This window comes from Canis lupus, chromosome 14 (assembly GCF_003254725.2).
Source record: "Canis lupus dingo isolate Sandy chromosome 14, ASM325472v2, whole genome shotgun sequence".
Lineage (NCBI taxonomy): Eukaryota > Metazoa > Chordata > Mammalia > Carnivora > Canidae > Canis > Canis lupus.
The window spans coordinates 27,062,684-27,079,787 of record NC_064256.1 but is presented as its reverse complement, the minus strand read 5'-3'; the positions used below and the strand labels follow the sequence as shown (position 1 = coordinate 27,079,787).

At 35.3% G+C, this 17,104-nt stretch overlaps 1 protein-coding gene across 3 annotated transcripts in view; it reads left to right on the top strand.

The window, feature by feature from the left end:
• VWDE (von Willebrand factor D and EGF domains) overlaps window positions 1-17,104 on the top strand; it is a 97,599-nt gene that overhangs the window by 37,747 nt on the left and 42,748 nt on the right. For all 3 annotated transcript variants that reach the window (XM_025471198.3, XM_035698567.2, XM_035698566.2), the window contains 7 exons: window positions 1,679-1,815; window positions 5,839-5,994; window positions 6,110-6,214; window positions 7,928-8,042; window positions 12,536-12,786; window positions 13,627-13,846; window positions 15,471-15,608. In XM_025471198.3, the coding sequence (XP_025326983.3) occupies window positions 1,679-1,815; window positions 5,839-5,994; window positions 6,110-6,214; window positions 7,928-8,042; window positions 12,536-12,786; window positions 13,627-13,846; window positions 15,471-15,608 (1,122 nt within the window). The remainder of the gene's footprint in view (window positions 1-1,678; window positions 1,816-5,838; window positions 5,995-6,109; window positions 6,215-7,927; window positions 8,043-12,535; window positions 12,787-13,626; window positions 13,847-15,470; window positions 15,609-17,104) is intronic.

Sequence of the window (17,104 nt, the reverse complement as noted above, 5' to 3'; positions counted from 1 at the left end):
TCAGGCTCCTCGCAGGAAGCCTGCTTCTCTCTCTGCCTCTCTCATGAAGAGATGAATAAAATCTTAAAAAAAATAGTAATCCCTTTGAAATGATAGTGAGATCATAGTACTCCTGCTTAAGTCTCTCTAATGGCTCTCCCCTCTCCTTCCAAGTAAAATCTACATTCCCTACTACCATGGCCTAGAAGCCCCTATCCAATGGGAGTCTCCTCTCTCACTGAATTTCATCTGTCATTCTCTCTATAACTCACTTCACTGCTCCCCAGTATTCTTAAGTGGTTGTTTGCTGTTTCTCAAAGCCAAACCTGCTTCTTCCTCAGAATCTTTGCATTTACTTCTTTCAACACATATCTTCATGATGGACTTCCTTCTCATCTCTCTTCAAATGTCATATTATCTGAGACTTCTTCCATGGTCATTCAAAATAAAGTGGTTTTCTTCACACAAGTCTATAGTCTTTATGTCCTTTCATATGGTTAATATATATGTTTTCTCCCTAGTCTTGAAAACATTTATGTTATACACTTTATTTTTCATTTGTTTATTTTTTTGTCCTCCTATATTAGAATGAAGTTATATGAAGGCAGGAACTTTATTCTGGCTATATATCCCAGGTACCTAGAATAACCAGAAAAATAGAAATTGCTTAGTAAACAGTTTGTCGAATATGAAAGCATAAACTACCAAATATGTTTTTATAATTTTCATAAGCATTTTTGGGATTCTGAGTACACAAATTATGATTTTATATTCCACTGCTAGTAAAGTTCTATTCACTTCAGTTTTGCCAATAGAGGATTCAATTACTTTTATATGCTGCATTAATCTATTTTGACAACTAGATCTTGCTTATACAAATACTGTGTTATCTTACCAATGCCAGAATCATAGATATAACTATATGAAGATCAGTTAACACTGTCTGCTAGGAGAATTTTTTTCTATGATTGAAAGTACATCTAAGATTATGGTGGCATATAAGATAGCAATAATACCTAAAAACATTAATAACAGTTAAATGAAATTTTGATACCTCTTATGTTTAAGAATTTTTAAGAATTTTAATACATTACATTGCTAGTTACACTATTTTTAAAAAATATTTTATTTATTTATTCATGAGAGACACAGAGAGAGAAAGGCAGAGATACAGGCAGAGACACAAGCAGAGGGAGAAACTGCATCCTGCAGGGAGCCCAATGCAGGACTCCATCCCTAGACCCCAGGACCATGCCCTGAGCTGCAGGCAGATGCTCAGCCACTAAGCCACCCAGACCTTCCTAATTACAGTATTTTATTACCAAAGTATTTTTTTCTGTAACCTATCTCTATGGCACAAACCAAAATGGCAAGAACAAAACACAGACCATTGTAGTAGTAATTTCTTAATACTTGTAAATAATTGATATTAAACTTTATTAAAACATGAATTAAACCTGCATATTTAGGTATTGGTAATATCTTTATTGCTATTTGTATTGGTTTGATGGTGGGTCACACTTCTTTTAACATCAGATTATTCTTAATATTTAATAGTTTAATTAATGTGCTAATATTTGGAGTAGACTTCAAAATATTATGTTCCATATGCTTTTAATTTGGACCTTGAAAATAATTAGTTTATTTTTCTGGAATTAAAGAAAATTTATCCATTTTGTTTTATCATTCTTTCCAAAAGACATGCCTCCTGAAATTATAGAACTTGAGAATGCTGGATTCTGTAATATTCGAAAATATAATTGTATGATAGTGAGAGTGTTTGGTAAAGGCTTCAAAGAATCACCTTCAATTAAATGTGAAGTTACTAAACTGCAGGTATGTTAAATTTAGTGTTGAAAAACAATTAAGTTTATGAGTTATTCAGATTAATTTTATCTTGGACTAATTTGGTTTACCAGTTAGCAACATAATCCCAAAAGATGTCATATCCACAGAGAGCTCAGTAGGAAAATGGCTAAGTTGCTTAAACTTAAAGCTTCTCCCTTATTTGTTAACTCTATTAAACTATTTTATATAATTCTTATTGCAGTATTGGTTCACTATTCCAGTCATACTAAGAAATTAATATGATATTAAGCTTGATATGCAAGCTTCTGTATTCATCGAAATGTAAAACCACAAAGAATGGAGATCATTTTTATCCAAGACAATCTGTATAACTTATAGGACATAAGGATATGAACAATTCCCTTTACAAGACAAAAAGATGAAGATTAACTGCACTTATCCTGTATATTCTCTTACTATGGATTTCAAAAAGAAAATAGTGTTTTCTTTCTTCGGGCCACAAACAGCACATATGATCACTCAGTCTGAACACTGGTATATCAGATTATACCTTATTTGGATGATTACTTGTATGTTCTTCTTTTTCTTTATTCAGGTGGATTTTTATTTTAAGGAAAATTCTTTGAAGTACTTACTTGGAGAAGCTGAAAACTTAAAACAGCAAATGACATTTTAGCATTCTTTATACTTTTTTCTCTAAATTGTTGAAGCCAAATATAATACTGGGTTTGAGAATTTAAGGAGGAAATAACTTTTATATCTGTCTTTATCAAATCATAATACAAGACAAGTATACTTACTTCCATGTTTTTTTTTTAAATTTATTTATTCATGAGACACAGAGAGAGAGAGAGAAGCAGAGACAAAGGCAGAGGGAGAAGCAGGCTCCACGCAGGGAGCCCGATGTGGGACTCGATTCCAGGACCCCTGGGATCACGACCTGGGCTGAAGGCAGGCGCTAAACCGCTGAGCCACCCAGACGTCCCCTTCCATGTTTTTTGAGTAGAGCTTTTCTAAATAACCATGAAATATTTTAATCCCAGTGAAATAAGACAGAAAATAGAAAACGGAAATTTTATTCACTTCAGTATTACTCAAGAGAGTAGACATTATGTCTACTGTTGTTCATGTAAAGTTGTTCATGTTGTTCATGGCAGAATAAATTATATGACATCATACTACTATTAAGTGACTTGCCAAGAAAGAGTTTTGTAGGTTTATATTCTCTTGGAAAGTACACATTGTGCTTACTTTCAGATACATTATTTGCTGTGATATTTATTCTCATATTACATTCCTTTTCTAAACATCTGATAAAGAGCACACTGTGAAATTCTCTAGCACACTATACAGAACTACAGAAAGAAATATCCATGTTCACTAGCCCCAACCGAACTTACTTAGATTAGCTATTTTCTTTCGCACCCTGTTCAGGATATTTTTGTATTTCACTTGTAAGACAATTTGGTTTATTTTTAAATATTTATACTCCACTTCGCATTTTCTCCACACTGTAGTTGATTTTAGTTATTTACTTACTTGGAAAATATACAAAATAATATCATGGTTCTGAGGGTCTGCGCCATGTGAAAGGTATACACAGAGAAATGCCACTGTCTTATCATCTCTGCCACTCTGTCCATTATCCTTTCTTTCCATTCCATTTCCATCTATCACCTTGAGGTATCCACTCTCATTATTTTCTGGTTTATCCTTACTGCATTTCTTTTGCACAAAGGAACAGATAAATCCCTTCTTTTTGCATGAAGGGTAGCGTATTATTGATGTTCTTTTCTGCTTTTGCAGTAGTACTTTTAAACAAGCTTTTATCTAGAGATGCAAGCACCCAATCCTTTCTTTCACTCCCTTCCCCCCAAAACAGGAGTTTATAGAATACAATTTTTAAATACTTATAGGATTAAATCCAAGTAGCTATCCTAGAAATGAATAGCCCTTTGTGATCCAGCTCTTGTCTAATTTTGCAAACTTGAACTCCCTGGACATGTTCTACTAAAATCTCATGCTGTCTCATGCATCCTTGCCTTGCACTTGGTATCCCCTCCATTTCTGCTTCCAATGTCCAGATGAATGGCACTCTCTCCATTTCTGCTTCCAATGTCCAGATGGCAGTCTCTTCTGCTTTCAGGAAGAGAAGCCTCCCTAACTGTGCTAGACTCAATGGCTTCCTTCTCTCTCACTAAGCTTTATTTGAGTCTCGATTACAGCAATATTAAAATTATTTTGTCTGTCTTTTCCTCTGTGATCTTTTTTCATCAGAGAGTCCTCAGCAAAAAAAAAAAAAAGAGAGTCCTCAGCATATAAAGATACACAAAATATGGATAAATGGAAAATAAATAGAACTCTGTTTATTCCTTATTTGGGGTAGGCTTCTCCAAAGACAAGTGGAAATAATTTCTGGATTTCCAGTCATTGGCTGGAGTCTTGTTTCAATGCACAAAGTCCTGTGTCCATCCAAGTGTCCATATCATGACTACCCTGAGACATTGTTGTCAATTTCTCTCCACTAGAGGGGGACTAGAGAGGGACCACTGAACTGACCGATCTGTTGGGCCAGATTGTACACACTCCCTTAAACGTAGAGATTTCTACTTTGGCCTACTCTTTCAGTTATCAAATCTTAACAGGATAGTTTCTGTTGGCCACAGGTGAGCATATTCTTACTTTCTTTCCCATCTCCGACTGACCCTCAGTATGGAAGTGTCAGCATGCTCCTTGACCATTTCTTTTTTTTAAAAAAATATTTTATTTGTTTATTCATGAGAGACAGAGAGAGAGAGAGGCAGAGCCACAGGCAGCGGGAGAAGCAGGCTCCATGCAGGGACACCAATGTGGGACTTGATGCCAGGACTCCGGGATCACGCCCTGAGCCAAAAGCAGATGCTCAATCGATGAGCCACCCAGGCATCCCTCCTTGATCATTTCTGAACAATTGAAAGCATTCTGCAGTCAGAAATGTTTTTAAAAATTGAAATCAAAATATTGTCAATAAAATATGTCCTTTTAGTTTTCTGTGTAGTTACCAGTACACAGAAAATTATTGTGGCTTTTCTTTTTTAGACACCAGTGCATTTTAATACTGAAAAATAGTCCTTTAAGCATAGGCTAAGTGTGATATGCCTCTGAGTTATTAAATAGGGCTAACTGATTAGAATTTAGTTATAAGTTACATAAATTCATTCAAACTACCCTGAGCAAAAATAGTATTTATTATGAGGACAAGATGTTTTTCACAGAATCAGGATTAGAATGTAATTGCTGAATTCTCAGGAATAATTTGAACTTGAGACTTGAACACATAAAAACTCTGTCTGCACTTATATGTGTGTTTATCTGTCTCAGTTCTGTTTTTTCTCTTCAGGCTTCATTTTTCCCCTTTTACTAGATACTAACTTTCTCCAAGTAGTGAGAAGCACAGCCCCCACCGCTCCATAACTTTGTGTCTTGCACCTCAAGCCACCAGAGCTGGACTGGCCTAACATACCCTCTAGTACAAAGTTAAAATATTCCAAATAATCAAAGCATTGGCTCAGCTTAGATCCACCAGGGAGTACTTAAGTGTAGTTAGGAAGATGGGTCATATAAGAACATGAGGGGGTTCTGGGAACCACACAGATGGAAGAATGGAAAGAGCAATTTTGAGTAGAAGTAGAAAGGAGCTTTTGCAGGAGAGATTAGTTTCTGGGTAGGAAATCAATCCACTGTGTGTCAGCTATGTAGTCAAATGTGTTTCCTCTTCCTACAAAACTCACTACATGGTGATTCATTATGTATGATCAATATTGGTAACTTCTTTGATCTGAACCCATAAGAAATGCATGAGGCATTAGAAGCAGTTTATGTCAAATTAAGGTGTATATGATTTTCATTATTCTGGATAAAATTCACTGTGGATGTCACTTTTATTACTTCATTATATATTCCAATATACCAGGCATGCATTTTAAAATTTATATTTTGATTATACGTAATTCACTAGCAAGAGATTTCCATAATTAAAAGGCGTTAATTACCTTCTCATTATGCCTTTAGTATAATAGCAGTAAATGGGTCCTTGGAAAAACTGTCTACACGCATACTGTTTTTCAAAATAGCAGAACTGTTGATTGTCAGCTGCCCCCTGATGTTCAACCATCTGATACCATGAATCTGATGGATGAGAAACCAATTGCGAAGTGGCAATTAAAGGTAAAAAATATATATATTATCATATTTGTAAACAAAGTAAATATATATTAAAATTTCATAATTTATGAAGCCACATTTAGAATAAATTATCTTATTATAAAACTATATCTTACAGGTATCCAATGATGGTTATAGGTTCAGTAATCCCAAAATAATGATCATTTATGATGGAGCTTGTCAAATTTGTGGTCTCTATGGGAACGACTCATGTGCTCTAAAGGTATGTATTTTTTTTTCACTTATTTTCACATTTACTTGATAGGTTTTTTTTATTTCCCATGCTACTGGCATGATAATGGTATATTAGTTTTTTCACCTTCATATCAGAAATACTAATGGAGAAAAGCCTTTCTCAAGTTTATATGAGGTTAATTAAAATTGGTACTCTGACTGTAACTCTTGTTGAAATGGCAAGGAAAGGATTTCTACCTTTTGTGTTTTGAAGTTGGCAGATTGTTTATTCTTTAAAAAAAATTAAAAGAGGAGGTTCAGATTGAATTTTAATTCCTGCATATATTTCTTTTTAAGGACTAAAAATTATTTTCCAGTAAGATGTTTCTCCGCAATCACCTAATCTTTGTAACAAGTGGTGTGCATTTGAATGGAGCTTGTAAAATGTATAAGGCTAACACTTTTACAGGAAGGAGGTTTTTTTTGGTTTATTTTATTTTATTTTATTTTATTTTATTTTATTTTATTTTATTTTGTGGCAACTAAATTAATTGAACCTTGCAAATCTCCACCACTGAAAGGATCACAGAACAACCCAAAAAAAGCTGAATCCTCACAGCCACACCCTCTTAACCTAGGTCCAGTCTGTTGGGTTTATCAACAGATCTTTCTCATATGCCAGCTGCTGATTTAATAGATACCATGGATCTAATATTAGTTAGCTCTTCAAAACTGAGAAGCATATCAAATAATACTCAAATTTAAAGTATTATTATTTAAAATTTTAAATCTATCTTCCCTTGAGATTAGTAATTAGACCATATCAGTAAGAAGTTTCTGTTTCTGAAAAGTTGTTTGATTTTTACTTTCCCCTAAGTACTCCATTTCCACATCTTAAAAGAAATACTTTTTTCTTTTTTTAAAAGATTTTATTTATCTATTCATGAGAGATATAGAGAGAGAGAGGCAGAGACACAGGCAGAGGGAGAAACAGGCTCCCCTCAGGGAGCCCAGTGTAGGTCTCAATCCCTGAACTCCAGGATCACCCCCTGAGCCAAAATCAGAGCTTAACCACTGAGCCATCCAGGCATCCCAAGAAATACCTTTAAAATGTCGTAACTCACAATTGTTTTATATTCTTTCTGTTCTTATTTTTGCGTCATGTTCTAAGTGACATCAGAAGAGATTTTGTTAAATGGGCAAAGTTTATATATGCTGAACAAAATTTGGTCTTCTACCCAGGTTAAAAATGATTGCTACATTAAACATTATTTTTTTGCAGATCAGCCTTTCTTTCTACTATTTTGTAAAAGGCTATCCATTGTCAAGTGTGGATAATTATGCCATGGTTCTGGTTGAGTTTCACCATGTTCAGAGGACATAGTGGGCTCCTAGAGCAAGGGAAAATGCTATAAACTAATGTGTTTCTGTAAGATGAGCAGGGGAAAAAATTGCTTCATTTCTTTATTAAAAGAGTACTTCCAGCTGAGTTAGCAGTAAAAAAACAAAGAACAAAACAAGAAGAAAAGACAGGTTTTCTTTTATGTTATTTATAAGCTATAATTCTACATAGATAAAGCTATAAAGTGTTTTCTTATTCTCTCCATATTGATCAGTTCCATTAGGACATATGAAAAAATCAAAGCAGACTTAAAATATACTTTCACTAGAATCACCAACATATGTGATGCTGGCTTTCTATGTACATTTTTTCCTAAACACTAACTATGGTATCTTGTTTTTCTTTTTAAATTTCCATTAGGAAAATGTTTGCATTATTGATGGACTCTGCTACGTTGAAGAAGATAAAAATCCTACCAGCCCTTGTTTGATTTGTAAACCAAAAATGTCAAAATTTACTTGGTCAGTTTTAGAAAGTAAGTTAATCTTTATTAATCCAAATGTTTTCTCTACAAGATATTTTTTAAGTGATTATAAACCATTAGTTACATAAATGTGTTTAAGATGAACACTGTGCTTAATTTAGCATCTTTCCTGTCTGCATGATTTACTTTGCTTGAATGTAATATAAGGTGAAATGTTATTTCATGTAATTTCTACAATTATACTACAATAGAGTATGAGATTTTCATTTTAACGTTTGATACTGAAAGCAAATGTGAATTATTAATAGAAGAAATGGAAATGATTAGTTCAGCTATACAGTTTGTACAAGTCAAATAGCTACTAACAAAACAACCTCTAAAGTACTAGGTAAGTACATAAAACATCCATCAGTAAGGTTGGTGGGTATAGTGGAAAGAGAACATTGCTTTGAAACCAATGCTTTATATCCTGTTCTTAGCCTTAATTCTTTTTTAGTTTTGTGACAAGATATCTAGCTATTTAAATTCCAGAAGCCATGCATTCATCACCTATTAAATAAAATTACCTGGACTCACGAATCTATTAAATGCCTCCCAGCCCTACCATTCTGTGACTACTTGAGTATAATAGCAGATCCAGATAATGTCTGGATACTTTGTTCCATCTGAAAAAATACCCCACATCATAGTTATGTACCATATAATTTCATCACTTCCTCAAAATACAGCATCCATTCCTGATCAAAACTCTTCAGAGTGTAGGGATAGAAGGCACATTCCTCAGCATCTTAAAAGCCATCCATGAAAAGCCCAGAGCAAATATCATTCTAAATGGGGAAACACCAATAAATAAATTAATTAATTAATTAAATTAAGAAATAAAAAAAAATAAAAATAAAAAAACATTCCTTGGCATCTTAAAAGCCATCCATGAAAAGCCCACAGCAAATATCATTCTAAATGGGGAAAAACCAAAAAAAAAAAAAAAAAAGGAGGGGAAACCGAGAGCCTTTCCCCTAAGATCAGGAACACAGTAGGGATGTCCACTATCACCACTACTATTCAACATAGTACTAGAAGTCCTAGCCTCAGCAATCAGAAAGAAAAAGAAATAAAAGAAATAAAAGACATTCATATTGGCAAAGAAGAAGTCAAACTCTCCCTCTTTGCAGATGACATGATGCTGTACATAGAAAACCCAAAAGACTCCACCCCAAGATTGCTAGAATTCATACAGCAATTCAGCAATGAGGCAGGATACAAACTCAATGCCCAGAAATCAGTGGCATTTCTATACACTAACAATGAGACTGAAGAAAGAGAAATTAAGGAATCAATCCCATTTACAATTGCACCCAAAAGCATAAGATATCTAGGAATAAACCTAACCAAAGAGGTAAAGGATCTATACCCGAAAAACTGCAGAACACATCTGAAAGAAATTGAGGAAGATACAAAGAGAAGGAAAAATATCCCATACTCCTGGACTAGAAGAATTAATATTGTGAAAATGTCTATGCTACCCAGGGCAATTTGCACATTCAATGCAATCCCTATCAAAATACCATGGACTTTCTTCAGAGAGTTAGAACAAATCATCTTAAGATTTGTGTGGAATCAGAAAAGATCCCTAATAGCCAGGGGAATATGAAAAAGAAAACCAGAGCCGGGGGCATCACAATGCCAGATTTCAGGTTGTACTACAAAGCTGTGATCATCAAGACAGTGTGGTACTGGCACAAAAACAGACACATAGATCAATGGAACAGAATAGAGAACCCAGAAATGGACACTCAACTCTATGGTCAACGAATATTCAACAAAACAGGAAAGACTATCCACTGGAAAAAGGACAGTCTCTTCAATAAGTGGTGCTGGGAAAATTGGACAGCCACGTGCAGAAGAATGAAATTGGACCATTCTCTTACACCAGACACAAAGATAAACTCAAAATGGATGAAAGATCTAAATGTGAGACAAGAATCCATCAAAATTCTAGAGGAGAACACAGGCAACACCCTTTTTGAACTTGGCCACAGCAACTTCTTGCAAGATACATCTATGAAGGCAAGGGAAACAAAAGCAAAAATAAGCTATTGGGACTTAATCAGGATAAGAAGCTTCTGCACAGCAAAAGAAACAGTGAACAAAACTGTAAGACAACCTACAGAATGGGAGAAGATATTTGCAAATGACATATCAGAAAAAGGGCTAGTATCCAAGATCTATAAAGAACTTATAAAACTCAACAGCAAAGAAACAATCCAATCATGAAATGGACAGAAGACATAAACAGAAATTTCACCAAAGACCTACACATGGCCACAAGCACATGAGAAAATGCTCCATCAGGGAAATACAAATCAAAACCACAGTGAGATACCACCTCACACTAGTGAGAATGGTGAAAATTAACAAGGCAGGAAACAACAAATGTTGGAGAGGATGTGGAGAAAGGGGAACCCTCTTGCACTGTTGGTGGGAATGTGAACTGGTGTAGCCACTCTGGAAAACTGTGTGGAGGTTCCTCAAAGAGTTAAAAATAGATCTGCCCTACGACCCAGCAATTGAACTGCTTGGGATTTACCCCAAAGATACAGATGCAGTGAAACGCCAGAACACCTGCACCCCGATGTTTATAGCAACAATGTTCACAATAGCCAAACTATGGAAGGAGCCTCAGTGTCCACAGACAGCTGAATGGATAAAGAAGATGTGCTTTATGTATACAATGGAATATTACTCAGCCATCAGAAAGGACAAATACCCACCATTTGCTTCAACGTGGATGGAATTGGGAGGGTATTATGCTGAGTGAAGTAAGTCAATCGGAGAAGGACAATCATTACATGGTTTCACTCATACAGGGAATATAAAAAATAGTGAAAGGGATCATAGGGGAAAGGAGAGAAAATGAGTGGGAAAAATCAGAGGGGCTGACAAAGCATGAGAGACTCCTAACTCTGGGAAATGAACAAGGGGTAGTGGAAGGGGAGGTGGGCGGGGAGATGGGGTGACTGGGTGACGGGCACTGAGGGGGCACTTGATGGGATGAGCACTGGGTGTTGTACTATATGTTGGCAAATCGAACTCCAATAAAAAAAGATATAAAATAAAATTTGTCACTTCCTGAAATACAGCTTATATAATTCCATGTAGATATTTCTTCATTCTCTTTCCTCAGTCAAAAGACCAGGCATCGTTACCCCCTGCCCCCAGCCCCATGTAATTTTATCTGAGTCGTAAAACCTTATACTGTGCTTTGTAACATCACTATATATATTATTGTATATAAAAATTCCGTTACTGTGTTAGACCATTTGTCAGATAATTCATCGCTCAGGTGCAAGACTCATGGGGTGTTATAGGAAGACGATGAGAATTTGGAGAAGAATTTAGTGCCGGAGACCAGGGAAACACAATAGAGCTTATGAATTGATGTCTATGTTTTTCATGGCTTGGTGTGACTGACTCATCACAGATTTACAATGTTCAAGGATAAAAGGGTCTGGAAATATCATCTATCCCAAATTTCTCATATTGAGGGGTGAGGACATTAAAATCAGTAAATTATATAAAGATATATGAGGGCAGGGACGCCTGAGTGGCTCAGTGGTTAAGCGTCTGCCTTTGGCTCAGGTCCTGATCCTGGGGTCCCGGGATCGAGTTCCACATCGGGCTCCCTGCGGGAAGCCTGCTTCTTCCTCTGCCTCTCTCTCTGTGTCTCTCATGAATAAATAAATAAAATCTTAAATAAAAAAAAGATATATGAGGGCAGAACAGGAGCCAGAACTACATTCTCTTGGCATCAGTGCTTTGTTGATGTCAGCAGAGTGTATTTGTACCCAGCGCAATTAAAAAGGCTATTCTTCCTATCTGTTAAGCCGGTGGGTAAGGAAGGGGGACATTTTTTTAATGTGACAGTATAAAAAGATCTTTTAAAGCATGACATGAGCACAAAGGGAGCCCCCGTGCCCTCTGAAATAACCAGCATTCCAGCATGTGAGCTTGGCAGCAGGAAAGCCCTTGGAGGAGCAGAGTATTGCGGTGACTCTCTGGCCCCCAGTTCTAACTGAGGAGACAGGTGCAGTGAGGAAAATTCAGGGGACAAGAAAAATGAACAAGAAAAAAAGGTGTCGAGGGGGAAAGTAAAGCTGAAAAGGGAGAGGATGAAGGAGAGTGAAAGAGCAAGCAGTTAGTTGGTCGACTCCAGAAGTAATTTTCAGATCTCAAAGAAGATGCATCCTGTCTGAGGAATGCAAATGTGGCTATGTATCTTATGCTCTGGTCAAAGTGCTTTTATGCTCTCATAGCAAATTTTGAAGTCTTGCACCTGCCAGTTACTTTTACATTTTCTAAGAATGCAATTTAATTTATTTCAAATGTAAAAAAAAAATTGAAAAAGGAGTCAAGGTAGGTATTGGATGTTATAGCAGAGTTCAAAAACTTCATCAGAATGTTGAAGTGAGAGCTCTCTGTAGCCTAGTCTCCCTTTTCCTTTATCTTTCTACACAAATATAAAGTATATGTTTTCTCTGTGACAGACAACCAACCTCCAGTGATTCAAATACCGCAAGACAAATTACAGACATTTTTCGGGGAGAACTTTTTGTACCAGTTCACGGCCTTTGATCCTGAAGGTTCTGACGTCCGTTTTACCTTGGACTCGGGTCCTGAGGGAGCAAATGTTTCCTCTTCAGGACTTCTTATGTGGAAAACAGAATCCCAAACTCCACAGGAATTCACTCTACGTTTTAATGACGACTGTAATGCTGAAACGAGAGTCACGATTATGGTAATATTTATCATTACGTAAATGCCACTGAATTAACAATACCATTATCTATTTTAAACTCAAAATATAATTCTTAATTTGTGATGAGGAACTAAATTATTCAACGTCATGGAAAAATTAAACTGCCAAAATTCTGTTTTTGTTGGAATTTAAACCTTAGGGAGAGTCTCAAGTCTAGAGCATGGAGCTAAATGACTAATTCCTAGACCATTTTGGCCTGTATATAACTATGAAAAAGATAAAGAATACATTCATGTCTATCTCTCTGAATGATCAACCTAAGATTGATAATTATATACTTTTCCTTCAAGGAAAGTCATTTTTTATTGACTGTTATTTTGGTATTATCAGTCATGAGCTATTAATAGTGTATTTTGTACACTGTATTCACTTGAAATTTGGGACACATTTATAGAGAAGTAGTAGTATGAAGCGCAATTGTGTACTGTCATGTTAACCTGTTAATTCAAGTGACTGTTTATTCTCTATATTTGGGATAACTGGTGACTGTTTTACACTTCAGGGATTTTTTTTTTCTAATTGTGTTGCTTGCATTATAGAAACTGATCGATCATCTAGTAAAATTTAAAAATTTTTCCCCAGCATTTATATTTTGGCTATGCTCTTGAAAGTTGGCATAATTGCTTTATTAAACTATCTTTTCAAATACTCTTGTACATGAAATATATATGTATTTTTAATTTTTTTTAAATTTTTTGCAAAACTTGTGATCTGGTCGTACTTACACATAAACATGCATACTTATCACAATTTCTGGGGGCATAAACTGAAGTTACTTTTATTGAAAAGTAGAGCATTTACTTTTTGTTTCTTTTGAAGGTGACTGTGAAGTCTTGTGATTGCTTGAATGGTGGATTATGCGTGTCAGACACTAAATCTCCTCCAGGAAGTGGAATGTACCTGTGTGTCTGCTTGCCTGGCTTTCAGGGCAGTCTTTGTGAAGTGAACGTCACTGAGTGCCAGTCAAACCCCTGTGGTCTTGGCAAATGTGTTAGTGGATTTCAGAGTTATTCTTGTGTATGTCCACCTGAACTCAAAGGTAAGTTTTGGTTCTTCGTGAATGAAATTAATATGTGAACAAGTTAGACAGCAGATTAATCTGCAAACAAATTAATCTGCAGATTACTCAAGCAAGTATATGGTCCTAAAGATTTTAATACACATTTAGAAAGTCTAGTAAAAGTCATCACAAATACATTTGCTACCCATATTCTTTTATGATTTACATTGAATACACTCTTATAATTTTTCCCATTTTCATAATTTTAATGGCAATATTCCATGTCCATGTAGTATTTTGCAGGTTCCCAAACACTTCTGTATATATTTAGTAGGTAGAAACATATTTTAATGAATTGCCATTAAAATATTGTATGGAATAATAAGGAAATTTGCCATGGGAAATGTAAAAATTATCATTTAAAAACGTTGATATTTCATTAACTTAAAAGGATCATGAAAAAAAGATCATGACATAACGTTAGAGTTGAAATTAAATGAAATTTGCTAACTCATTAATTATCCTAAAGTGTCTGATTCTAGAAATCTCAACCAAGTATATGAATGACAACTTTTAATTTCCCAAGGCTTTTTATATGTCATACCGATATTTCCTCTAATTTCCAGATATAAATTTTATTTTATTTTATTATTTTTTAGATATAAATTTTAAATAAGTAAATATGCAATTATTGAGCTGATATTTTCCTTAAAGACATCTATTTTAACATTGTAATAGAACTAAGCAGGATATTTAGGTGTCTACTAGTTTTCTCAGCATTTTGAAATAAAAATAATAGGGGCACCTGGGTGGCTTAGTCAGTTAAGTGTGAGACTCTTGATTTCAGCTCAGGTCATAATCTCAGGGTCTTGAGTTCAAGCCCTATATAGGCTCCATGTTCAGCACAGAGTCTGCTTGTCCCTCTCCCTCCCCTTCTGCTCCTCCTACTGCTCACATTCTCCCTCTCTCTCAAATAAATAAATAAAATCTTAAAATAAAAACTTTATCATTTTATAATTTGGAACTATTGAACTATAGACTACATTTAAAGAATTCATATGTTGTACTCTAATGAATAAATGACTATGAATATATTCATTCAATTAAGTTTTTAAGCATTTCAGAGAGCAATACTTGATCTCAAAAAATTTTACTGAGGAAAGATTAACTTTTCCTAGCATGCTGTAAAATTTTCATGGATTTTCACGGCTAATGCATTAACTGCACTGAGTAAGTTGTCCTTAAGTTAAGCAGGCAGTCATTCTAATAACTTTTTAAAAAATTCCCTGAGCTTTTTGTAACAAGGTAAAAATTGCTGCTATTATATGGTAATTTTTTGCCTTAAAATATTAATGGCTTTCTTATCTTCTTTTTTATAGAAAAAAATCTTATGTACTTGAAAGGTCTTTATTTAATGTTAAATAGAATCTAGTTAATGACTTTTTAATTCTGCTGTAAATTTTAAAATGAGTACATTCCTCTTACTGTATGATAGCTTTTCCAGAATTTATAAGACATAGCTTAAAGTAAAAGAAATAAGGATGTCTTTAGGAAAGTAAAATAAAATATCTTTAGGTAAAAGAAATCAAATAATGAGTGCTTGATAGGACATATGATGTTTTTAAAATAAATAATTTAAACTCTCAATCTGTATTTTGTTTAGGCAAAACTTGCCAGGAGGATGTTGATGAGTGTGAATCCAGGCCTTGCTTTCCAGGAGCAGAATGTCTCAATACCTTTGGTTCCTATCATTGTGGTGCATGTCCAAAAGGATTTTATGGTGATGGGAAAATATGTCATGGTAAACGTCTCGATTTTCTGCCATGAAATGTTTTTTGCTACATTTCATTAATCCAAATTTCTCAGTTCTATTATCTCTTTAACTCATGCATTCATGTGGTATATATTCTTTAAGTGTCATGCACTGAGCTGGATGCAGAGGATGCAAAAATACATAAGACATGCCCTCTGACCTAATAGGTTTGAGTATAATACCAGGGAGTCTAATGCGTAATCACATAGTTAAATATGGTGTTCTGTGTCTTGATAGAAGTGCCTGGAGAGAATAGAAGGAATACGAGACAGGGAATCATGTCTACCTGGAGGGATAATGAAAAGTTTTAAAAAGGAAGTGTCGTTACAGCTAAATCTAATGTATCCAATCAAGAGAGAGAAGCTTTCTAGGCAAAGAAACATCTTGAATAAGGGTGGAGAGGCATGTAATGTCACAGCACACCTTGGTCACTATGAATAACTCAGTGTGCTTAAAGTCGAGGGTAAAAGGGACTGCTACAAAGAGTTAAAGCTAGAGAACTAGCCAGTGGCCAGATCACTGAGACACCATGAGAAACATGATACAGTTTACATCTGAGAAGTCTACTCAAGACACGTACAGAGGATGACCACTTATGGGTGAGGAACTGTGCAAGTCTGAAGGTGGGAAGAAAAGCTGAGACAATATTACAAATAAGTAGGAAAGACATGAAGATATTCTGACCTTGAATAAGGAGGTAATGTCTTAAAGAAACACTAAAGAAGCAAGTTGATGGCCTGTGGTCTGTAATTAATATTAATGTGGAAAAAGAAAGAGTTACTAAGTCCCAAGCACTCAGTTTAGGCAAATGAGTGTGTAGAATTGGCATTCGCATTGAGATTAAATGAGATCATAAAGGAGGATTTGGATCCAAAAGGATTAGTATCCTTATAAAAGGACACAACAGAGAACTTACTCTCTTTCTGCCCTGTGAGGACACAGGGAGAAGGTGGCTGTCTGGGAGCCAGGAAGAGACTCTCACCAGGGACCAAAAGGGCCTCCATCTTGATCTTGAACTTGCTACCCTCCAGAGTGGTAAGAAAATAAATTCCTGTTGGTAGGACACTCAGTCTCTGGTGTTTTATTATGGCAGCCTGAGCTGACCAAGACACACAACATGCGTGAAAACTAAGAAAGAAGAAGTGATTTGGGAAGGGAAAGAATGCATTCAGTATGGATACATAGAGATTGAGGTGACTTCAAGTGGCACTCAGGAGGGAAGGTTAAAGTAAAGATACAGTTCTTAGCGGCATAAGTCCTGGATGAAATTGCCCAAAGAGAATGCTAAGAGAAGGGAGGACAAAAATTGGTGGATGCTAACATTTTAAAAGCTTAAAAGAGAAAAGTTATTTATAGAAGACAGTGTCAAAGAACCGTATTTTGGTATCGTTAAGTAAATAAGACCCCATTTTGGTGAAAAATAGATATTAATGCAGGATGGTAAGGGAAGTTCCCTATGAGCTCAGCCACTCACATTTCTCCCT